The sequence below is a fragment of the Hyposmocoma kahamanoa genome, unplaced genomic scaffold (genome assembly GCF_003589595.1).
Source record: "Hyposmocoma kahamanoa isolate Upper Pololo Valley unplaced genomic scaffold, ASM358959v1 210, whole genome shotgun sequence".
Classification (NCBI taxonomy): domain Eukaryota; kingdom Metazoa; phylum Arthropoda; class Insecta; order Lepidoptera; family Cosmopterigidae; genus Hyposmocoma; species Hyposmocoma kahamanoa.
The window spans coordinates 2,694,237-2,720,020 of record NW_020653731.1 but is presented as its reverse complement, the minus strand read 5'-3'; the positions used below and the strand labels follow the sequence as shown (position 1 = coordinate 2,720,020).

Genomic DNA, 25,784 nt, shown 5'->3' with positions numbered 1-25,784 from the left:
TCTCGTGAATAATCAGATACGAGTTTGAGAAAGTAAGGCATCGATATGGTAAATACCGGAAATGTGTGAAAAAAGGGGACAGGGATATTTTGATATGGTCATGGTGAATGGTTCAGAGTTGTTTCGACATAATAATCATTCATGCAGGAGTAATCATTCGACTCGAGTCGAAAGACTGTGCTTGAATTCGACTTACGCGAATGATTTGTGTGAATATATAAGCAATATCGGTCCCTTGATATAGAAGTTATAAAGTCACTACTGATCATACGTCAAAAATGCCTTTATCACAAGAAAGTGATAAAAATAATTACACGAAACAATATGAAAATTTTATAACTAAATATGGAAAATATTGTTTACAAATTTTAAACGTTTAAACGTTGTGATTTTTTAAATAAGCGTGCCTAAAAATGCTCTTAAACGCTTTTTAGTCTGAAGCTTTTAAACGTTTAAGCGCATAGACTTGCAACCTTCTGTTGACAGCGAAAAGCGAGCGTATAGGCCAGTAAATATTATAGGATAAGAAAGTTTATTTGTAAAACACGAGTTTTATTTTTATTTATAACATTAACATTGACGAATTAATTTGTTTAGGAAACATAGATTGCGGGACTTAGAGCTTAGGCACATTACAAAAAATAAAATGTTGAGTTGAACTAAGCAACGCTTACGCTTAAAACGATAAGCGTGCTTATGTGCTTATATTAAAAAGCAAACTTTTTAAGTGCTTTTCGTTTAAACGCCCACCTCTATGTATAACTGTCCTGTTTAAGCATAAAAAAGTTACCCTACTATTTTCGTTCGTAGATTGTTTCTACCGCTTTTCTGAAAGTTGTCATTTCGCAGATGTGGCCTTATTATATGTGCGAAATGTAGTGAACAATCGGTTTAAGAGTGAAACGTTGCCAGCATAGTCCATCTATTATAAAACACGCATTGCGGATCCTTAGAATGCAAACCTACGTTACGCATTTTCACATACTTTGTTTTTACAAATTTTTGTTGAAGCAAAAGCTGTAAAGTTCTTGATTTAAATTATTTACTAAAGAAACACAGTATCCGAAAAGAGTATAATTTAAGTAATTAAAATACTAACTACAAACATATTAGATTTAGGTACTATATTTTATACCACACTTTTTTATCTCAGTCCTGAAAAGTTACGTAGAAATCACGTACGAGGTTTATTTTTATACAAAATTTTACCTCCTTCCTACTTGTTGGAAAGTCACTATGAGGTCGATGATAAATCATGCTAACACCTAAATATTGCCTATTTATTCTGACTTCGAAAAGGTTGAAGTTATAAGCGTAGACACAGAATTTTCTATAGCCGTTCGCCATATAAATGTGGAAGCGTAAGCGCACAGTTACACCAGAAGAAAGTTTTCGCGCGACTGCCGCGCGGCGACCGCCCTGTTACCACGCCTTTGTGTACATTAATCTCAATAATACAACCGCGCCCGACCGCCGCGTGGGCACCAAATTCAAGCCAGACTCGCCCGCGTGCCCAGGACGCTCATTTAAGTTAAAACGTAAAAGCGTAAACAAATAGAGCGTATTTTGCCATGACAGTTAGACGCACGCGGTCGCTGCGCGGCGGTGCCGCGGACTTTGCTCAGCGACCGCGCGGGGTGAGCGCGATGAATGAAAAGTATCGGACGAATCCTTGGAATATCCACAATTTACGGGTGGACCCCAGCCTACGTCTTGTCCCCCGATGGTCGAAGGGGGAAGGCGTAATTAAATCGTTAAGTTCTATCACACACTTTCCGTGATATCCTGTAAAATACCGATAAGGAGGTAGCTTTACGGCGTGAGGTTGTTCACTGTAAGGATGCCTTCAAATCAGATGCTTATAGAAGCGATACAATGGCGCCACTGTGACGCTACGGCCGCGTCTCTACTAATTATCATACAATACGAGTATTTAGAGGAGCAGTTGCAGCGTCACTGTCGTAACACTCACGCGTAGTTCAACGCTTCTAGCATCTTTGAAAGCGCCGTAAGACAACGATGCTAATACATGCTTACAAATGAGTTTCAACCCTTATTTTAAGAAAATATCTACGAATGACTATACGAAGACCTATACAATCTACTGTTATAATCGTATCTCGTCCAAAATACAGTTCTTGAATGGCCACTAATGGCGCCATGAGTAAACGAAATAAGGGAACGTGCCCAGGTTTCTTCAGATGGCTTATGTGATAACGATATAGGCAGCTTATCACTTGAACTCTAATGCAGCAGCAGTGGAGAGGCTTATCATAATATAAGAATATACGCAAGTAGATGTGCACAACATGGCGAGCCCGTGTTGTAAATGCGTTAATGAACTGCGTGCTGATGAAGCGGTTTAAAAGTGCCGTGCGCAAGTGGCGGAGGATGCGCCTCTTCCGCAAAAGAGATGGTAAGTTGAACAATCACCAGTAATAATTGGTATAACAAAAACAGTGTAATACATTGTGTCAGTAGGACAGTAAATAGGCAATTACGAAAGTTGCAAACTAATGGCCCGAATATTTTGTAATTGCTATACAGCCCGTGTGGCATACAATGTTTTTCATTACATTTCCGAGGAAGTTAAAAATAGGAAAAGTAGACTTAATAAGTGACGAAGTACTTTCATAGATGACCCTACGGCTAAAAAGTCGTTAAAAAACCAAATACAAAGATACGACCAAAAGCACAGAGAAGAAGTCGTGAGGTCCGCTGATTCGTTCCATGTCTTAGTTGGCATAGCGTCTGACACAGTTTGCTAGAAGACGTCGGTTCGAATCCGGCCAGATTGAAGGAATTTTTTCTAAATGCGAACATTTAGAAAAAATCTTTGTATTAATAATTATAACAAACTAGTGGAGTAATTTCACACAAAAAATAGTTGAATATCAATTCAATAAAAATTTTAATAGACTTCCTAAGGTTAAATAGTAACAGAAAGAACTTGTAAGGCTAGCCGCACACACACAATATTATTAGCAATCCAGGTTTGTCAATAAAATGTTATAAATATATACACAATTGACCATAAAGTTCATTACGCTATGTATAATATCGTCACAAAAATTTGTGAAGGAGAATAGCAGTATCTCGCGTTTGTCGCTCTCACGCAAGTCGTGTCCTGTCGTGCTAGCCCTATTATTTTGATACACGCGTACTGTCGACTTGAACGTCGTACTGGATATGCATTTTAGGCGTAGGTCATCCAATGCATTGTATATATATGACAGCGATGCATATTTCAAGTGTTAGTGCACTTGTACGGCCAGTATCTTTAGAACAATAGTGGAGACAAATGTGTTAACAAATAGAACATGACAGTACTACAAACTCCAAAATCCTACTAGATCCACTAGTGGAACCAAGAGTGGAACCAACAGTCCGAAAGGTCCGCATTGAACTTTTAGGGAGCTAACTGGTAGTAGGCCTTCCTTTCGTGCCGAAGCCCAATCTGGTTAAATTGATCGGCGGACAGCAATGACAGTTAGTCAGTAGGAAGAGCAAGCCACACGAAGTCATAACGCATTCACGATGCTAATAGTTTTGCAGTGCGTTTTCATGTTTATCTAGCGTCTTCTTCAGATATATGCGTGAAGAAAAATGGTTGGACAACGGCACACACCAATGGGTTCGCTTGCAATAGTCCGTGCGTTTTACCAGACAAAATGGCTGATAATAATAATATAAAATTAAAACGTTCGTGTAAGGCGCACTGATGTGAAATGTGGACATAAGGTTTCATGCGTCTTATAGCAATCAAATTGCTTACTCTTGACGCAAATCGAATTGAAAGTTGCTGAAGACGCAAGATGGTCATGATACCATTTATTTAACTTTAGACAGTTCGAAGTCTAATCAATTAGTGATTCGATTTTATTTAAGAAGAAGTTTTTAATACTTAAAATTAAAAAATAAAAGAGTCCAGGAAGTGTTGCATTTTTTTATCAAAAGTTAAATAAATTATTGGATAGAGTACAGGCGATTGCTACTTATGATCAGATCGTCTGTTTACGTGTTCACTCCTTTCTGTACTTAGGTACTTATGAGTCTATACAACCTCAAACGGCTTTGGTTTATTCCGCATAACAGTGAAAACATTGAACCAATCACTTTGGAAAAAATATATAGTAAAATTGAGAATATGCACTGATTACTATACGGTGTGAAAACAGGATTCATAAAAATTTACACACTAGAAAAGACAGACTTTCAGAGATTCAAGAGTTACTATGTAATATAATAACAATGATATTTTTTATATCAACTAAAGTAAATAGAACACGTATACTATACGATATACATTTTTCAGATGGCTTTAATGTCGTTTGTAAAGAAATTAATTCTGAAATAAAGCCATTGTCGCCGCCGCTCGACCCGAGCAAAATGAACCGTATTAGTACTACGGGAATTTTTTTAATTAGAGCTGACAGATATTTTACTCTGTGTAAGTTATTAAATTAAGATTTCTATTGCTTGCAGATATGTCAACGTCGAGGCAGGTGTCCACTGATCAAGTTCCGTCCACATCGGGCACTCCGGCGCATTATCCGCGCCCGCCGCCTGCTGAGCTACTGCAATTGGTAAGCCTTTATCAGTCATTTTCAGGTAAGTTTTTTGTACTCAATTTTGGTGACGATTTTTATTATTTAATTACTCGAATATACCCTCGTGAAATATTTAAGAATATTTCCGGTTACCACACTCGAATACTAAATAATAGTTCATGTTGATATTCTATAAATATTTAAATTACAACTACAAATTGAGTACACAAAACTTACCTGAGAATATCATTGACTAATAAGAAATCAATCGTGGCAATCTACTGGTTATAGGGTTGAAATCTGGGCTTTTTTTCGATTTCAAATTTATCATGAGGTTTTCGTTTTTCTTTTTTTTTATAATATCAAGTGACGGGACGAACAAGTCGTGCGCCTGATGGTAAGCGACACGCCTGTCCGTAACAATTGCAATGCCACTCAGAGCTTTCACAATCTGAGGGGCACTGATACCTACTGCGCCCGTGACCATACATAATTTGACGAGTCCCGTTTGTCTGTAAGTTTAACAGCACCCTTACCCTTCAAAACCGGAACGCAGTAACGCTAAAATTACTGCTTGGCAGCAGAAATTTGAAAGTTGCCGACGATGTTTTACTTTTGACATCATGTGGTATCGGCGACAACGTGAATGCAGAAATTCACCATGTTTTCACTGAGGTCATAAACTGGATATCTGACCGTAACTTTACACTAACACTGACGACCTGCCTCAACGACACACTTTTAGACCACGCAATAGATTGCTTCTGCCACGATCTCGGCCACACATACACAGCTCAAGTCCCCACTCGATGTCGGTGAGGATATTCAATGAGCCCCCGCCCATTATTAAAAACGAGGAAAAGTATTCACTGTTTCTAAATAAATTTAAATTACATCTTATTAATAAATGCTATTACAATTTAAATGAATACTTTGATGACAAATAAAAATAATAATATTATAATAAATTTAAATAATAAATAAATGTTAATTATATACTATAAAGTTATGCTACTGTAATTTAATTAAATTCAAACATTCAAGTGACATAATTATACTCATAATATGATGTATTTCTTTTTTTTTTAAATGTTATTATTTGATAAATAACAATTTTAATTAATAATCGAAACCTCGGCCTACCTCTGCTGTTATTGTTATCCCTAATAAAGGGCTCATATGTGTAGCATTATTTTAAATTTAAGACATGTATACCATATGAATGCAATAAATATATTAAGTATTGAGTATTGAAATAAGTACTACCCTGGACGAACTCTTTCACAAGGAGGATAGCAGCTCTACTGCTGCTATTCTCCTGCACACATGGCATAGAAATTTAATGATGTGTGTGAAGTTCATACTTCGTATTGGGCCCGTATTGGAACTTATTCTGAGAAGAGGCCTCCCAAGTAGATATGAGATTAACTGCTGCTACTCGTTTAGCGCTTTATATGCAAAATTTTTATAACGCGCTATTTAAAGTGTTAAAATTATAGTAGTTCAACACGAAATAGTTGACGAGCTAACTTCCTAATTTATAGGTTATAGCGTCTATGGTCTATCTATGTATAGGCTACGGTTTTTTATGGTTAGTTACCAACGACTTCATTATCAATTTTGAATTTTGTAACTATGAATTAAAAATAGATGGGTGTTTTATAAGATAAATCAATGAGCTTCCCTTTATACTATAATAGTTATCGACGCATTGAAAGTTTGTAAAATTATGTCGCTGGATGGCATTTGTTTTAATTTTCTTACCATGCTCCAATCCAAAGAAAAATACGTTATAATTTTAGCAGCTTTTAAATTATAGTTGCTATAGTTATTTTTTAATTTAACGTTATAATTTGAGCTATATGTTATATTAACCATCTATACTCCTAAGTAGCTCACTCAGTAGAGCACCATACCAATTTATCTAGACTGAATCTTGTTGTTGTCTATAACTAGATATTATGGTTTTTCTTAAGAGTAGAAACTCTAATAGAGCCAATAAATTTTCTTAAATCCCTCTTAAAAGCTAGTGGAATCGTTAAAGTGCATATCGCCTTATTGCTATCTATTGCAACTCTGTGGAAACTTCTATCTTCTATACTCCAAAACTTCTTTATACGACAACATTCATAAAATGCACTATAGAGAATATGTACCCATATAATATTTCATCTATAGGCGATGTGGGACTATATGGACGAATTATCAAATAATTAATAATGTGAACGCTTATCTGCGTACATAATAAATACGTCAACGTTTCAAAAGAAATGAAAACATTAAATCGCTTCATTGAAACCATAAATTTGTACTCCTGCTCTCCGACAAGTAGCAATGCTTGATAAATGAAACAAATTACTTTGCCAGACTACATTGCTCGATTTACTTTACAGGCGCTTTACCTTGCAAACTTCGACAAAATTGTTTTATCATTCTCTACAGGTATATAATGTATATTTTATAAATGCGGTTTTTGGCACATTATTCTAATAATAATAATAATAATAATGTATTAATAATGAAATTGGTGGTTGGATTTGATCTACAAATTTATTATATTGTTGCAATATTATTCTTTTTTACAGGAACCCGATGAAGGCCAAAAGCTAAGAGAGCAACACTTAAGACAATTTTCGTTCTTCCAACTAAGAGTTCACTTGAAAAGAGGCCAAAACCTAATCGCCATGGACAAAAACGGTGAGTTCACTCACTTATGATTCATTATAACACTCACGACACACAAAATTCACTCACTAATATTTTATCTATTTGTCTGGCACACCACAGCCAAATGAAAAAAAAATAAGCCGAAGCTTTTTCAGTTAATTAAAAAAACTGAATGTCTACTTTTTATATTGTCTAATGGCTTTAAAAAACTGGCTGTTTGCATTAACAGCGCAATTGAACCTATTTATTAATATTCTTTTTTAATAATAACCTATTTCATCTCATTTCCACTGTTCCGCACAACGCAAAATGGCGGCCTTATGCTCTTGGGCATTTTCTACCAGTCAACTTGAAGGTGATTGATAATCACTAGCTTTGCAAAAATTTGCAATTATATAGATCAGCATAGAAATCATAGAACTCACTTGCTATTTTAGATCAATAAAATAGATAGATAGAATAAGATAGTTAATTAATTTTGCCACTTAACGAAACACAGTTACACAAAGATAATCAATATTTTTCTTACACCTATTTTGCATGTTAGTTTTTAATTTCATTGCAGTTTACATAGAGCTTTGCTTTTAAATAATTTTCACATGTTTATTTCTTTATTTTAGATTATAGATCGAGTTAATTTTTACTATTTAATTAAAAGAAAACTATTTTTTTCTCATTAACATTTAATTGGCCATTAAAATCATACTATATTTAAAGAAGTATACCATTACGTTCATTAATATAGGTACATATTTACGTAATGATAATAATTTTGTAAAAACTATTAGAATATTTGTATCCACTATATATTTTTTATTAATATTAAATTTTCAACAATACCTGTCTATAAGTTTCAGTTTCAATTTTCAAAATTTAAAAAAGAAAAAAGTAATATTAAAAATAAAACTGTAGCTTTCTTTTTATTTTTAAGTTTGGCTTCTTCCTCTTCTAACATAAATACTTTTTGGTGGGGTCCAAAATAGGTTTGTTATCAGGCACCAGTGACCCTTACGTGAAGTTCAAGACTGGTGGACGTCTGTTGTACAAGTCGAAAATCGTGTATAGAGACCTGAATCCTGTCTGGGATGAATGCTTCACCGTTCCTATTGAAGATCCTTTTCAGCCAGTTCAAATTAAGGTATGTAAACCTCTTTGACGCATTGTTATAAACTGTACAGTTCTGAGAGCCTTCATACGCATTCAATAGAAACGTGTAAAGGAATTTCCATTTTGATTGATATTTGTATTTATGTAAGGTGGTGTTGCCAGCACCAATATTAGACATCTTGTTGAAAATGCATTTGTAATAAGATTTAGGACAACATTTTCTATCATAGTAACCCGTTTCTTATTAGTAAAATTTTGTACCTTTGTATATAGTTGTTCTGGACCATTGGTAGGGGAGGGACACTATGGGTTCTGGTTGTACGGTTCCGTCTACGACCCTTTTATGTCTAGTTCGTCTGCTGCGACATTGCCACGTGAGCTGCTGTGTCCTTTAATCCACTGTAGAGTTACATGGTTGTGTATACATACCTCCATAAGTGCTTGATGGCATTCGTAAATGTCGCTGCGTATATTTTGTATGAGCTCGTTCACACATGTCGTGTCCACACGGAGTTCATACAAACTGGCACGCGGCATGTGTGGTTAGTCCTTTAGGATAAAGGTTTAGTTTGTTAAATACCTTTCTTAACACTGATCTACTCAAAACCAATTAAGGGTCTCACTTAAAATCAATTAAAGGGTTATCTTATGGTACTGTAGATACATAGCTCCATCATACTTTAACTATTATACTGTATTACGTTCATATATAAAACTTAAATAGTCTTCTTCTTGGGATTCATCTCCTATCGGAGGTTGGACGACATCATGACAATCCTGACTTTAGCGGCTGTTACTAAACGAACTGCATGCGCAAAGTCCGTATAATACAACTCCATGAAGACGAAATCGACTGCATGCAGTTGAGATTAACTGCAGGCAGTTATCGCTGTGCGCCTAACGCAGGGGCTTGTGCTGCACTGCTGTGAAACACACTTAACAGAAGTTTACCGTTGTGTCATATTGAATTAGTACTAAAACCACAAGGGTTTTAGAAAAAGAAATTTGGTTAAAACTTACTTTTGCTGTTAGAAAGTTCAATAGCACTGACAAACATACAAACGTGTCGGTATCCACCGTGCTGTCTTAATGTAACGTCCACAAATATGTAAGTGGCTTTTTGTAGTTCTTTAGTAGTAGTAGAGCTCTTTGTCAAAGAGTTCGTCCAGGGATGTACTGCCATCTTATCTATTTCTGCCGCCAATCGGTAATGTGAGCATTTCTTTTGTTACTTTGGGAATCATCGAATTAGGTGATCAGTAAAAATTGGAACCTTTTCCACTATTAAGTATCAATTTTAATGAAAAGCACAACATGTCTCATAGTACTTATTCTTAGTAGCAGTAGAGGTTCTTCTGAAAGAGTTCGTCGAGGGTAGTAATGCCACCTTACCTATTTCTGCCGCCAAGCAGTAATGTCAGCATAACTGTGTTCCGGTTTTGAAGAGTGGAAGGATGCTGGTAAAATTGAGGCACATAGGACTTGTCAAGTTATGTCTCAGGGTGACGGGCGCAGTGGTAGTGCCCCTCAGATCTTTGCGATTTAAAGCTCTAAGTGACACTGCAACTGTTATGGACCGGCGTGTAGCTTACCATCAGGTGCACGCCTTGTTCGCCTCGTCACTTGACATTATAAAAAAAATACAAGTTAATAAATAGTACAAAAATAACTAAAATAATTAATTATGTAACATAATAATAATGAGCGCCCGCGCAGTTGTCGTCTCACTTGTCAGTAACACTTTCGCGCTACGACGCTGATTTTCATTGGACAGAGTAGCACCGACGTAGCACTTAAGACCGTGCCAGATAATGGCCAAGATATTCTGCAATGGATCAATAAAGTATGATTTATTTGCGTGAAGAAATCGTTTTAGTTATTCGACAAAACGAAATGTCAAATTACAGGTAATCCATCGTACATCTACATCCATGCAGCGATGTAGGAAAACGTACCCTCATTTATTTTCCACGCATGTCAGATCTATATTAATTATCTTCCGTCGCATATACCACCCTTTAAATGGTGAATACGCGGTCATGACCTTTAACACTTACAATGCAAAGTTGGATACACATTTGAACTTGAACAAGCGTCACTTTACATTTATGGAAATTTTAGTTATGGTAAGAAGAATAGTAATTTTTATATGATCAATAAAATAACATAATATTAATACGAGGAATACAAATAAACTGGCTGTTCATCACAGTCGTCTTTAAAAAGTCACAAATTTCAATGCAATGTATACGTTTCTACAATAAAATTTGCCGTTGACGGGTTTAAAATAGTGAAATAAAAGCTTCTGCGCACCTGAACGACAAATATCCGTGGTAGTGACCCGTTTAGCTCTTGCAGACTCTCTATCTACGATTTGTATAATTAAAATCACCAACACTTTATACAATCTGTTACTATAACTGTTAAAATGTTTAACCAAATTACCTACAGGTGAACATGCCATGATGTGAGTATATAAATTAAAGGGCCGTATTCCAAAACTCTACTCAATGCTCAAGTCAGAACTTGAGTATGATTTCAAGCATTGAAAATACGACCTTAATGGTAAGGACTTGAGTATGATTTCTAGTGCTTTAAATCATACTCAAGTCCTGACTTGAGCATTGAGTAGAGTTCTGAAATACGACCCTAAGACTATTATTTTAAATTGACTAAGAAAACTTAAGAGAATGAATAATAATCGTTATTTGTCTCAAAACATGGTTTTTTTATAATACCAAGTGACGGGACGAACAAGTCGTGCGCCTGGTAGTAAGCGACACGCCGGTCCATATCAGTTGCAGTGCCACTCACAGCTTTGAATCCCAAATATCTTAGGGACACTGCCACTGTGCCCGTCACGCTGAGACATAAGTTGACTAATCCCATATGTCTGTAATTTCACCAGCACCTTTACCCTTCCAAACCGGAACGCAGTAATGCTCACATTACTGCTTCGCGGCAGATATAAGTAACATGACAGCAGTCCTGGATTTATAAATAGGCCGTATAGGCCGCGGCCTAGGGGCGGCAGCGTGCTAGGCGCGGCAGATTTCAATGGAGACAAAAGTCAAACATGTTCACTGGGTTTCTCACGGTTTTTTATACCTTAAATAAATCCCTATATTTATCTTTAGAAATATAGGGATTTATTCCATCGAAACCTATATTATCGCGTGAGTGATTATCAAAGGTCTTCATTGTATCAAGAAAAATGAATTCTCTAGCTCTTCTCTACATAGAAGCAGATATAATGAACACCATTAACTATGATGATATTATAGATGATTTTTCTATTAAAAAGTCCCGTAAAAAATTGTAGATCTTGTTTCTTTTTTACGCTCACTGTTAATGACTAATTCATTCGTTTTTTAACTTTAAGGCCTTCTTTACTACAAATGGAATATTATTATTTTAGAAAGGTATGTACATGGGGCGGCGGAAATAAAGTGGCCTACACTCATAAAAAATATAAATCCGGCTCTGCATGGCAGTACTTCCCTGGATGAACTCTTTCACAAGCAGTTCTACTGCTGCTATTAAAAATGGTTTCTTAACAATAGTCTGGAGTCTCCTTTTAAGCATAGCCTGTGTCATATACTAACTTCAAGCGAGGCGATGAGACTGCGAAGAGAACCATCTTAGAGGTAGAGTACTTACGAGCTGGGCAAATCGAGCAAACGAAGATTGATATTTGAAATAAATATTTTAAATAATAAATGTGTACAAAGTCTGTGTACAAAGAGCAACCCCAAGAGTTTCTTACTCCTTCTTCTTAGGGGAACGAGTAGTGACGTTTGACCAATGTGACGATTCAAGTGTAAATTTCCTTACCTATGAAATAAAGATTAATTGAGTGAATTTGAATTATTGTCTATACGTGACTACAGACCGTTATTTTTGTTAACAAAGGCGTGGGAGTACCTTGACGGTGCGTGAGCCTTTTATAAAGGTCATAAAAAAGAACAATTTCTGATACGCCTAATGACATACTCTATGACCCCTCTGGCCTCACATAAAAAAGATGCGACTATTTATGACAGTCGAGTTAACAGAACTCTTAACCATTACCGTTTAATGTTTGAGCATGAAAAAACGTAATAATAAAAAATTCTAACCGACATTCTAATTTTTATTAGGTTATATTTGAATTTGAAACTTTATTTGAAAACGTGCATGATAGAACGTGGGAAAAATCGAGCTCGGCGTGCCTACTTAATGTTTCACCCAGAGTAAGGACATAACAAAATAAGAGAAATATAGTAACTCAACTCAACAGACTGCTGATTGTGCACGGACGCACACATTCACATAATATGAAAGGCGCGTATTGACCAGTGTTACGCAACGTAAGGGCGCGTTCCCATTATGTCCTAACGTTTTATTCATTGTTAGAATCGTTTGAATCTGTCGTTACGTTTTTTATCGTGACGTTTCATTTATCGTCACACGACACGTTGCAGCTCTTCCCATCGTCACAACAGTCTGTCGTCGTAAAGTCAAAAAAGTCGTGAACGACAGTTAATCCTGTTTTCAAGTCGCTCTTTCAGGACCCTTCAGGGGTTGGGGCCCTCTCCGTCCCTATCATGGGAGCTGCCTTCCCGGCAGAGGTTCGTTAAGAGTCGAAACTACCTTAGCTCGAATTCAAAATGTTCCCGTACTAATACGGTTCATTTTGCTCGGGTCGAGCGGCAGGAGCACTGGCTTAATTTCGGAATTTATTTTTTTACTAACGAAAGTAAAGCCATTTGGAAAATGTGTATCGGATACTATACGTGTCCTATTTAGTTCAATTGATATAAAAAAAATAATATGTAAAGTACCTTTTACCATGAAAACCGCTGTATTCAACAGCGGTTTTCTTGTAAAATTTCGAGGAAAGTTTGTGTTTATTTTCCGCTGTATTCAACGGCGGTTTTCTTGTAAAATTTCGAGGAAAGTTTGTGTTTATTTTCTATCGTGAAAATTTTTAGGAATCGTGTATATTTTATCCAAAGTAGTTGATTCAACATTTTCACTGTTTTGCGGAATCAACCAAAGCCATTTGAGGTCATATAGACTCTTTAAGTGGATGACCAGAGCCCTCACTATGGCCGCCCGCGATTCCGAGTTCCGTTAACTATTTCAAGTATGCCGTAGTTATTTCTATTCTTATGCTCGAAACGACAGAGCATGCGCTGAGTGTCACTACGCTTTTAGAACAAGTCACTGATGCTATTATACCGTGGAAGTGGTAGACACCTGGTTACCCGATATGTATAGTAAAAATATGAATTCCTGACGGCTTGTCTTTAGTACTTCACCGCGACATCCTTCGATTAATATGCTAAACGATTTCCGATATCGCCAAGGCAAATTACTTCTTATCTTTGCGATATTTACTTAGCATATTTAAGTATTACGATGTTGCATTGGTTATGTGAGGAGTTTTAATGGGTAAAGTTTCGTATAGTTTATTGGGCTTATTTCATCATGGGCGTTTTGCTCATAGTTAGGATTCTATTTATAACAATATATTGGACATTAGGTCAAGTACAAAACTTATTAAAAAGGGCAATAAAACAGTAAACGTGCAGCAAGAGTCACTGTCTAATAAATTACATTATTAATACACTTGAAATCGTCATATTAATTAAACTGTGCTGCTCATTCGTAAGGCAGAGTCCTCTGATAAAAATGAGCAAGAAACTCCAGGGTTTGCTCTTTTAAATATACCTATATTTGAATACATTGAACATTTACAATATTCATTTCAAATATCTTCTTAGATTGAGACTACATGCAAGAGCTAAACGGGTCACTACTACAGATTCTTGTCATCCAAGTACGCAGGTTGTATAATAAATAACCTTTAGTATAAAATTTTTGTTTGATTAGTGAATTACGTTCGCTTTTAAAAGCTAAATGAGGTCGTCTTACACGACAAAAATGTGAGGTATGTTAGCAAGACGAAGGACGATGCGACAACAAGTATCTCATAGCAAGCGTGTAAAGCGCGCACACAGAGCCTGCTTTTGCCAGATTTGAATCAGAGTTTGAACTTGCTAGCCTGTATCCTGGGGTTTGTTATACTTAGTAATAATTTAATACCACCGAAGAAACATCAGTGATCACATATTGTATAAATGCGTACCTGATTTTAGGATAAAACTATTCCTTAATCTAATCAGTCCCCGAAGTTAGTATAATACTTATAGGTGTCCAACAGGGAGGGTAACTTGTTCCCAAACTTGTTTAGCTTTGTTGTTATACTCCCACGACTAATTAGATCAGTTAAAAAGAAACTTAACTACCTAAGAAAGCTTGGGGAAACTATACGATGTCAGTTTTATTGGACGTTTTACCCGTTTTTGCATAGTTTTACTTATTACGGGGCATTACTATTTTCATCCTCTATGTGTAAGGAACAATGTCAATAAGGTTCTTAAATTCTGGTAAAACATAGGCGGTCTTTTGGTGTTGCAAATTTGTATAGGTGACGGTGACTACCTCCTTCAAGTAGCTCTTCTTCTATTTGGCTTCTATTTTTCTTTAAGAGTTGTTATGGCCGAACCTTTGAAACATTCCTCAGCGACGTAAAAATCCTACAAATAAGATTTTTGAAATATTCGTAAAGCCAAGTATAGTTGTATGGGAGACTATGATAAACTATTTACCTACTGTAAAAGCAAAAGTTCAATGTTTTGGTCGCTATTGGAACTATTACACAACTGAATTTAAAATTAATGGAACGAACAAGTATAACACTGGGCGAGACCGTGAAAATAAATATGTATATCCAAAAGTAAATAACTATTAGGGTAAAAGAACAAACAGACGTCTCTTGCCAATTATATTTAATAAATTCGATTTTTTGAGAGACAGAGAATTGTTAAGTAAATTCACTTTAAAGAAAAAAATTGGAATTTATACTTCTTGAAAGCATCTCATATTTAGTAAATTATATACTGGTTTTGTTAAATGTATTCGTACTATATTATTCGTACTATATTAATTCGTACGTACTAGGAATTCCATAGTTTTGTGATTGTGAATGTAAAAGAAATTGTATTATGTTTTCTTGTATGCCTTGTTTCTGTGAAATAAAATAAATAAAAATAAAAACATAAAAAAAATGAATTAATCGCATATGTACGGAATCGCATATGGATTGAATAACTCAAATACCTAGTACGCGTATTTGGTAGGTCGTTGTTCGTCCTAAAAGCGCGAGCCAGTTAATTTATGATTCCGACTATAAACTGTGAAAGTTATACAAGTCGAAAGTCTGGGGGAAAACAAACAAATCAAAAGTGGAAAGCTACAAGGCACAAGAATAGACTGGATAATGCCCTAAATGATCCGATAAGTAAGATGGATTGAATTCTAACTTTCATGTAGTCTTATCTAGTTGAAGAAAAGCACTTGACTGTTATATGCCGGAGCCCCATGTTGAAGAACGAATAACAACGGAAAATAATAATAACAAAGAGCTTTATTTATCTACATTAAAATAACAACAATTTAGCCTTAAATTATCGTCTAAAGTTACACATGTAAATAAAAAGGTAAGGTAATTTACCTTTTTGATGATACTCGCTACATTTAAGTATTAGTAATAGTATGACGCGTTCCGAGTAACTCCATTAAAATTATTACTAAAATATACACAACTTAAATTTATAACTATGATCATCATGATGGTACCCGACTCACATGAAATATTTTATCTAAATCGAAAAATTTTATCGTGTTCTTTCAAATTAAGATACTACGTTATATAAAAGGAATTAATCCTTGTAATTGACCTTTCAGTATGTATACCTTTCTGTATCATAAATTTTTTTTTTTTTTCAAATTTGGTCACTTCGACTCTATGAGGCCAGCAAACTTATTAAAAGTCTTACCCCTCGTTCACATGGCATTGTACTGCACGTTTTTTTTTGCAGTATAAAACTTACCGAATAAACATATTAGATATAGATCCGTTCACACGGTGTTTGTCGTGCAAAAAAAAAACGCAGACAGCGGGTTTAGCTTGAGCCCGAAGACAAAAGTTCTCCCTTCTTCGAACTGTCAAATCGTATGAACTTTAACGTATTTGGTGTGCAGTGGCGCATAGTGTTATTGCATCTCTTTCACACGGCACGAATGCATACGTTTTTTATCGAATAGTCACCGAACAAGCATCCATTCCATCATTCCAAAATATATTTCAATACCTAGATAGGGCACGCATAATTTTATTAATACAAAAATGACCGGCGAATCTACTATGAGTGAATTTCACTTTCCGAATTTCAATGGCACTTTTTGAGTGATTTTTACATTAGTGGAAACTGTTTTGGCTAGTGTTTGTTAAAAATGAAATGTTATGATGCTGTATGTTTCCCAAATAAATAAATATAATATAAATGGTGCTTTCCCGTAATTATCTTTTCAATTTATTTTACGTTCGGGCGCCTCGTTTACCGGTCAATAAATACACTGGCCTTAAGAAGCGAGGCGCTTCCAAAAATTATTTCCAATAGTTCAGAAGTGGAAAAAGTGAGAAACGAGAATCATCGAGAATGATAAGGGAATCTGTGTAACAAAACGCTAGCGCGTTCTATTTCGATTGCCACGCCATCTATTGGTGTCAAATAGTACTATTTATGTTTAGTGTACAGTTTGTATGCGACGACCCGGGTTTTTGATATCCATGTAACTAAATGGGGTACCCCGTAAGTGCTATTGTTAGCGAATCGTGACATTAATTTATTTTACTATGTTTTTTTAGAATTAATTTTATCGAAATAAGAAATAGTAAAAAAGAGGTATCAACGTTCCGTTGATTTGATACCCCTTCGACGGGCGACCGCCATTGCGAAAATGGCTTTGTTTTGTTTGGATATATTTATATATTTTTTATTTCAATCCAGTAAATATTTGTAACCGTTTCATGGACAGTATGTAGTAGGTACTTAAATAGCGCCACACACAAAAATGTCGGTACTTTACTTACCATAGTGTAGTTAGTACTTATATAGATTGATCAATGTATGTAAACCATTGAATTTTGTTAGTGTACGTTTGTTAATACTTCTGTATGGAAAAGTAAATCCCGTAGTTGGTTGTTTGAGACCAATACAGCGAAAGGGGTATCCCGTACTACACCGAGTATATAACCAGAAATAGAGACGAAATAATGGCCTTCCCTAGCAACTCATCAGGTAAATGGGCCATATATCTATCACATTTAAATATCAACTTTCGTTTGCACGGAAATCACAAATTAGAAATCTGAAATAGTACAGCGCCAACAACTGACCTGTAAGTACGTCTCGGTATATTTCAAAATATTCTGTATTTATTGTAATAAAGGTAATATCTCTAACTATGGGGGGCTGTTCCATTCGGTGGTGTGGGAAAAAAAGCAAAACATCTAATTACAAAACAAACGGAATCACATTTCATCGGTAATTAAATATGTAATTTTTCAATTTTCGTCCATTATAGCAAAGCTCAAGTTAAACTGGTCGATTTGAAGTGAAGCAATTGACGACACCGTCAATTATTTCGAATTTCGGACTAGCCAATCGGAGCGCAGTTGTCACCGTAATGATAGTGACATGGCAGAATAGTTTTCAAACAAAATTAAATGACATTTCGTCTCTATTTCTGGTTATATACACGACGCCGTACTATCATATTCTAACATTTCATTTCACGGTAAACGGTCCGTGAACGGGATCACAATAATTGCAGGACAAACAATAAACCAAGAAATGAAATATAACAAATAACTACAGACGTGATTCCTTAAAATTTATTCATTCATCATCAACCCATTTACACGCCCCACTGCTGGGCACGGGTCTCCTCTCAGGCAAGGGCCTACGCCATAGTCCGCCACGCTGGCCCAATGCGGGTTGGGGACTTCACACGTTTTCTGAGGGTTGTGAGCCTTCTTAGACATAAAGGGTTTTTCAACACTTTGTTTTGTAAATCAAAATAAAACAATAAATTTAGATGATAATCATTCAAATTTTTATTATATTAAAAAAAGTAAGGTTTGGCAATTAAGAATGAAAAATGATATCTGATAAATGTCCACCACGACCACAGTTACAGATGTCAATTTTTTCATCAAACTTTTTTTTTGACGGAACGAACAAGTCGTGCGCCTGGTGATAAATTACACGCTACACGCCTATCCATAACAGTTGCAGTGCCACTCAGAGCTTTTCAACGCAAAGATGTTAGGGACACTGCCACTGTGCCCGTCACCCTGAAATATATGTTGACAAGACCATGTGCCTGTAATTTCACCAGCACCCTTCCAAACCGGAACGCAGTAATGCTCACATTACTGTTTGACGGCAGAAATAGGTAAGGTGACAGTTCTTCCTTGGACGAACTCTTTCACAAGCTCTACTGCTACTAAAATCTTTGAAATTTACTCAAGGTAAATTTCAAAGATTATTTAGATAACTTTTATACTATATGTAAATATGTTATACATATATTTATAAGAGCTTCTCCAAACTGAATTAATGACTTTGTTAGAAAATACAGTTTTATTCGCATCTTTGTTATGGGAACACTACAAATAAACAAGCTATGAAAATGGATTGAAACGAACTCGTCAAAGTTTTTTGTTTTTGTTGTGCTGTTGTTTTGATGTTATAAACTTGCTTACTCCCATCTCTTTCCAACTTTCGGGTCAAATTACATTTCGTTGTAATAAAAACTTAATAAGCTTTGAGTTCAGTTTTTCGTTTTATTAAGGTCTAAGTTTTTTGTATATTCATTTTTTGTAGCAGTAGAGATTATCATGATAAACAGTGTACAAGCCATTCGACCATGGAAGTGGTCAATACTGTGTTGGAGAACAAGCCTTAACAAATCGTGTTATACAAGTATGAAACCTTCATTAATAGGTTGGCAGAAAGGACAGATTTTAACCCTCGCATTGAACCTATAAGAACATTTTGTTAATACTATCTTTAAGGATGTTGATGTCAAAAGTATACTACCGTCGCTGCCATTTATTTCATTGGGTTAAACGTAATTAGTTGTTCAGCACGACGATTATGTTAAGAAACATTGAACAAATAAATACTTCATTTCATAAAACATCGGTTGGTACGAATTCATGAATATCGTTTCGCTGCCTTTATACAATGAAGCAGTATACTGCGATTGTACGGTGCGTATAGATTTGGCGAATGCGTTGCATATGCACGTGCAGTCGTGCGAAAAATGCGCAAAATGTTTGAAGAGATTGAGAAAACAATATTTCTCTTACTTATAATACCAAGTGACGAGAAGAACAAGGCGCGCGCCTGGTGGTCAGCGACACGTCTGTTCATAGCAATTGTAATGCCACGCAGAGCTTTAAATCACAAAGTTCTGAGGGGCACTGCCACAGCGCCCGTCACCCTGAGACATAAGTTGACAAGTCCCATGTGCCTGTAATATCACCACAACCCTTACCTTTCAAAACCGGATAGCAATAATACCCACATTACTGCTTGGCGGTAGAATTCGGTAAGGTGCCAGTACTTCCCGGACGAATTCTTTCACAAGGAGCTCTACTGTTACCAAAATTCGGATTACCAACATAAACATAAACTTCAGAACCCGGTGTCTCCTTTCGCAGTGCCCACAGAGCAAATGTTGCGCCACTGAGGTTGTAAACTAGATCTAATTTACACCCATTTTGTACTAAAAGGCCTTGACTCAGCCTAAATGCTTATAAATTGTGACAGTCTGCAACGAAAATAACAAAACAAAATAAATGATGCCCCAGGGCGTGTCACGGGATAAATTTCTTTACTTTTATTTCTCTACCGTTTCATGTTTTATATTAAACATATTACTTATTATATATATTATACAAACGCGAGATACTGCTATTCTCCTTCACAAATTTTTGTAACGATATTATACATAGCGTAATGAACTTTATGGTCAATTGCGTGTTATTTATAACATTTTATTGACAAACCTGGATTGCCAATAATATTGTGTGTGTGCGGCGAGCCTTACAAGCTCTTTCTGTTACTATTTAACCGTATTAAGTCTATTTAAATTTTTATTGAATTGATATTCAACTATTTTTTTATGTGAAATTACTCCACTAATTTGTTATAATTATTAATACAAAGATCGAACACTCAGAAAAAGTTCCTTCGATCCGGCCGGATTCTAACCGACGTCTTCTAGCATACCGTGCCAGATGCTATACCAACTAAGGCACGGAACGAACCAGCGGACCTCACGAAGTTTTAAATTTGCACAAGTGTTACTGTATTTTAAATTTTTATTAGATTGATATTCAATTATTTTTTGTGACATTACTCCACTTTCAAATTCATTATAAGATTGTATTAAACAGTTGATTAATGTAAATATGCCAATTGTAATATAAAGTGAATTAAACATTTTGTACAGACGGCAGCACAAAGCTTGATGTGTTGTTGACTGTACAAGATAAAAAAGATAAAATAACAATAAAAAGATATACTGTCTAAGGATATTATATTCTATTCTACCTAAACAATAACGCATAGAATACAAAACAGTACTAAAATTTCATTCATTCAACAGACGCGTTTGGGTGTGGGTGTGAATTAGGCTTTGTGAGAAACGTAATAAAGAAAGACAATTAACTCCATTGCCCATTAAAAAGCCTTCAATTCTGAAATTATTATCCTACCAACCCTCTTTTTTCCAGGTGTTCGACTACGATTGGGGCCTCCAAGACGACTTCATGGGATCCTGTCACTTAGACCTCACGGCCTTGGAGCTTGGCCGCACTCAGGACCTGGTTCTCTGCTTACGGGATCCTAATAAGACTAACCAGGATTTGGGGGAGATCGTGCTCAATGTGACTCTGTGGCCGAAATCTCAAGAAGAGAAAGACCAGGTAGGTTCAAATACCTTTGTATTTTTTTACTAATGTGTAGAGTACGTCAAGCCTGATACTTTGGATTGGTCTTATTGCAATAAGAATAAAGTTGAATTTAAGGTCGCCTTCAAATTAGATGCTTATAGCGCTCCACTTTTGCAGTCACAATAAATTACGACGACACGCCGCTGTCGCACTACTACAGCTCTTCTACCAGCGTGTACTGAAGGTGCCCCAAGCGTTAAGTGTCACAGTCAGCTTGACTTGCTCTTGATCCATGAATTGTACGTCGGTTTTCACGAAAATATCGGATTTTGATTATCGGACGTAACAATTTTGTATTTCAATAAAACAGAATAATTAAGATATCGAGTTGAAATTTACGGGATCAGTATGTTATATTTAAGAATGGACGGTCTCGTTCATATGACCACCGAGTGCACATTATTGAGGCACCCTCTTTCCAGCAAAAAAAATCATTAAAATCGGTTCACAAATTTGGCACAACATACATACAAAATAAAACGCACAGCAGAATTAAGAACTTCCTCCTTTTTTTTGAAATTATAAAAGTGTTAAAAAAGAAGCTATAACCAGTAACTTATTGATTTCACTTTGTTTGCACTCTCTCTGAGTTACTATCATGTTTAATTTGTGTGCGGTCGTAAACTATTTAGGATTAACAATAGCAAATACAGTTGAATTTAAAAAATTTCAACGTCCTCAATCGTTACGAAAATTACCTTAAAATGTTACGAATTACGCGAGAAGGTCAAAAGTTACGAAAAATGTAAGAAAAGTAACCATCTGGCAACACGGGTTTCACCATGTTTTTTTTTAATCGACGATATACTTACAAAATTACTAAATAACTTACCTGCTTGGTGTATCTCTGTACAAGCCGTCTTTTGTTTCATTATCTTTCGACTTGGCTGAGTTGTAAAGAAAATTGCGTGAAGAAAATTGCAAGAAACACATTTATTACGTTAAAAATACTACATATGTATCGCGGACGGCTAAGTACACCGCGTTTTGTTTTGGTAGTTTGTTTTAGGCAAATAAAAATATTTAAAAATTTTATTTAAGCCGTTTAAATAAAAAAAAATCCGTAATGGTTTAACCTACTGCTTCTGAGTTTCTGGGAATACGTATATTGCGAAATTTAATTTAACCATGAGCTTTGAAAACGTCGTGTTGAACCTGCACATCGAAGAAGGTTTACAACCCTCGGAAAACGTGTAAATTGCCCAACACTGTAACAAATAGTTGTGGTTGCGTCAAGGATAATGGGTTGGAATGGTTGTTGCGACTTAATACTAACAGCAGAAACCTGTGTTATGTTGATCTGTGATCAGTCGCTCGGATGAGACACAGCGACAGAGCACCAGGCTTATGTAGTGCAAGGTCCTTTCGTATGGGGAAAGTGGGAGGTAAATGAGCAGGCCTTTAACTGGTTAGTTACGTGTATTAGGTCCACATGGACCCCCCAAATTACGCGCCCGCATTGGACCAGCGTGGCGGACCATAGCCTAAACCCTCGCCTGAGAGAAAAGGGTTAAACGAAAACAAAAAACACCACGTATATAACATCAGGTAGACTTTTACTTCCTCTACTGAAAGTTGGACTGCCACAAGGTACGGTCTTGAGCCCCCTGCATTTACCTTGTTATCTTCGCGTGTTTGTATACGATATTAGGAATATGTACGTATGTTACATCCACTATAATAGGTACCAGTTACATAAAGGAGATATAAAATAACAGAAGCCGCTCAAACGGAGCAATCTGCGGATTGAATGTGAAAGTTTTCTACTCCGCAGGGACGTCAGAGATGAAATGAAACCGCGTTTCCTGACGTAAAGTGATAAAATCACGTATATAATTTATTTGTACTGCAAATCTATTTCGCAGCTCTTTTCCACCGTTTATAACAGTAAATAATTTGTTATACTCATATGGAACAACTTACAAATTAAGCAACGTCATTGGTGCGTTGCAAATTCGAGATATTTCCATGACACTTTCTTTGTAATTGCATAATGTATCTAATTCAGCCACCATCTGGACTCCAAATGAAGAGTTGTGCTGTATGCTATATGTCATGAAGTACTATCACCTTACCTATTTTAACCGCCAAGTAGTAATGTGAGCATTACTGCATTTCGGTTTTGAAGGGTCAGGGTGCTGGTGACATTACAGGCACATGGAACTTGTCAACTTATGTCTCAGTGTGACGGGCGTAGTGGCGCCCCTCAGATCTTTACGATTTAAAGCTCTGAGTTGCTTACTGCAACTGTTATGGACAGACGTGTCATTTACAACTTCGTCCCGTCACGTGGTATCTTAAAAAAAAATTGAAATGAAACTATTTTTTCGGATCTAAGTTGCATCTTTTTGTTTTTTCCATTCCGGAACCCAACCATGTTGCCATGGTCCCAAACATGCCACCTCTAAAGTGCCCGAAACGTTGGTTTATTAAAAAAAAATGGATTCACGATTTAGATCGGGAAAAAATTAGTTTCATTTCCAATATGTGGCAATCGCGAAACCCTAAGAACTCGAAACTAGTCAGAATTAATCAAAACATGTTTATAAAGTCGTAGACAGATTAAACTCTTTTGTGGTTTCTGGTTGTTGCCTGAATGATTGGTCAGCAAGCAATCACTACATAATTAAGTACTATAACTATTTCGTAACTATGTGTGCTTTGCAATCTTCCATTGTTTTTAGCATCTAATTTTAAACAAGTGCACGCTGAGTTTTGAACGCTCCAAAAACTTCCTCTTCGCTACTAAACTTTTACTTCGTAGTGCAAACTTCTTGCATACACGTATAACTTTGTTAACGAAACATCGACATCCCGAGACAACAACTTAAATTGCTACAGCGTTTACATACTAAAGTTAGGGTTACGCTAGTAACATAATACAGAGTGTCTTTGGTTTCCAATACAAACATCAAATCGACCGCGTGCATATTTTCTTCTTCTTCTTCTTCTTGTCGTATCAATGGCATACACTATAATGCTTACCATCGTGGTGAAAGGATTGTGCCAGATGTAGCATTTTGATGCTATTTCAAGTTTCTCTGTTGTAAGTTCAAAGAACTCGAAAGGTCCAGTAAATATTGGACCTCCTTACACGACCTCGAATAGAACTTCTCTTTCATTTGATCTTAGTAACTAATTCTCAGTTGTCCGCTATATCTTCTACCGTAAATGTTTCTTTTGATAAAGATCGTATAACACAAGATGGCTTAACATGTTATCTCTTTCCTATTACGTACGGTGATAATCAAATTTCAACTTACCTAATCTCAAGTTTATAATTCTTTGAGTCCGAGCTATACTTTTACTCTCGTCCATCACGAAACTTTAAGATTTCTCTTGGAAAAAGTCAAAGGTATGTTATTTATCGCCATCGTCCACAGCCTGACTTCATACGCTGCTTGTACACGGCTCCCTTAGTTGGTGCCATCCACTACCCCGCGCTGCCCGTCTAGCAAATGTTAATTTACAAATAATCTTATTTGTAATTTAAATTAAACTTAATCTATAAATTTCTTACTCTTTCTTCTTGGAGTTTAAACTATATGATAATTTCACGTGTGATTTGCTTACCAATGAAATAAAAATATCGCACTGCTATTACAATAGTGTTGTAACTCAAAATATGTGAAATTCGAGATTATACTAATGCCGAATGTAAAACTTTATTCTCTACACGTCAATAACAGCGTCATTAGAGTATTGTAAGAAACAATTAAAAGACATCTACTTAACTCAAAATAAGACAAAACTTTTTGTAAGTCTTTACACAAATATCAGTATATATTTGGCGAGCAGATAATTCTTTAGATGTCTGTAATACACTTTAACCGTGTAGGTTTAAATATAATTTATATAAATTTATAATATTATTTTATACATTTAAATTTAGTAATCTTTCACGGAAAGCGAGTAATTAGTTTTTCAACGATTCTGAAAAAATACACATTTTGACTTAGTACATTATTGTATTAACAGTGCGATATGTTATTATTTCAATTTGGCTTTGAATTCGCTGCAAGACACTTCAATTTCTTTAGGCTCAACTCACACTGGCGCAGAGTCGAAGCGTCGCGACGCGTCATGTTTTTCGCCTATAGCATATTCATCTCTGTTCTCCCATTATTAAGGTACAAATTTGTGTTTTGCAAATATGGAGTCGAGGGTCGACGCGCGTCGACGCTTGGTAGCATTCGAGCGGCTTCGCGCGTGGAAGGCGTCAGACGCCGACCACACTGTGATCCCGGCGCATTAATGCGATCATCGTCGCGCGTCGCCAGGCGGTGTAGTTGAAAAACAAGACGCGACGCGACGCTTCGACTCTGCGCCAGTGTGAGTTGAACCTTAATCGCTACTTGACTATGATCTGCTAATATGACCTGCCCAGTTCCGTCTGAGTTCCTACGTCTACGTGTACCTATGTCTGGACCCTTAGTATATATCTTCGAATTTCGGAGTTCTGAACTCGGTCTTTAAGCTTGGTTTTTTTTATAATACCAAGTGACGGGACAAACAAGTCGAGCGCCTGGTGGCAAGTGGCA

The 25,784-nt window shown here is 36.1% G+C and overlaps 1 protein-coding gene across 1 annotated transcript in view; it reads left to right on the top strand.

The window, feature by feature from the left end:
* LOC113227497 (multiple C2 and transmembrane domain-containing protein) overlaps positions 1–25,784 on the top strand; it is a 247,913-nt gene that overhangs the window by 174,229 nt on the left and 47,900 nt on the right. Inside the window, exons 4-7 of the mRNA XM_026460437.1 lie at positions 4,486–4,586; positions 7,136–7,247; positions 8,213–8,355; positions 21,025–21,216. Coding sequence (XP_026316222.1) covers positions 4,486–4,586; positions 7,136–7,247; positions 8,213–8,355; positions 21,025–21,216 — 548 coding nt within the window. The remainder of the gene's footprint in view (positions 1–4,485; positions 4,587–7,135; positions 7,248–8,212; positions 8,356–21,024; positions 21,217–25,784) is intronic.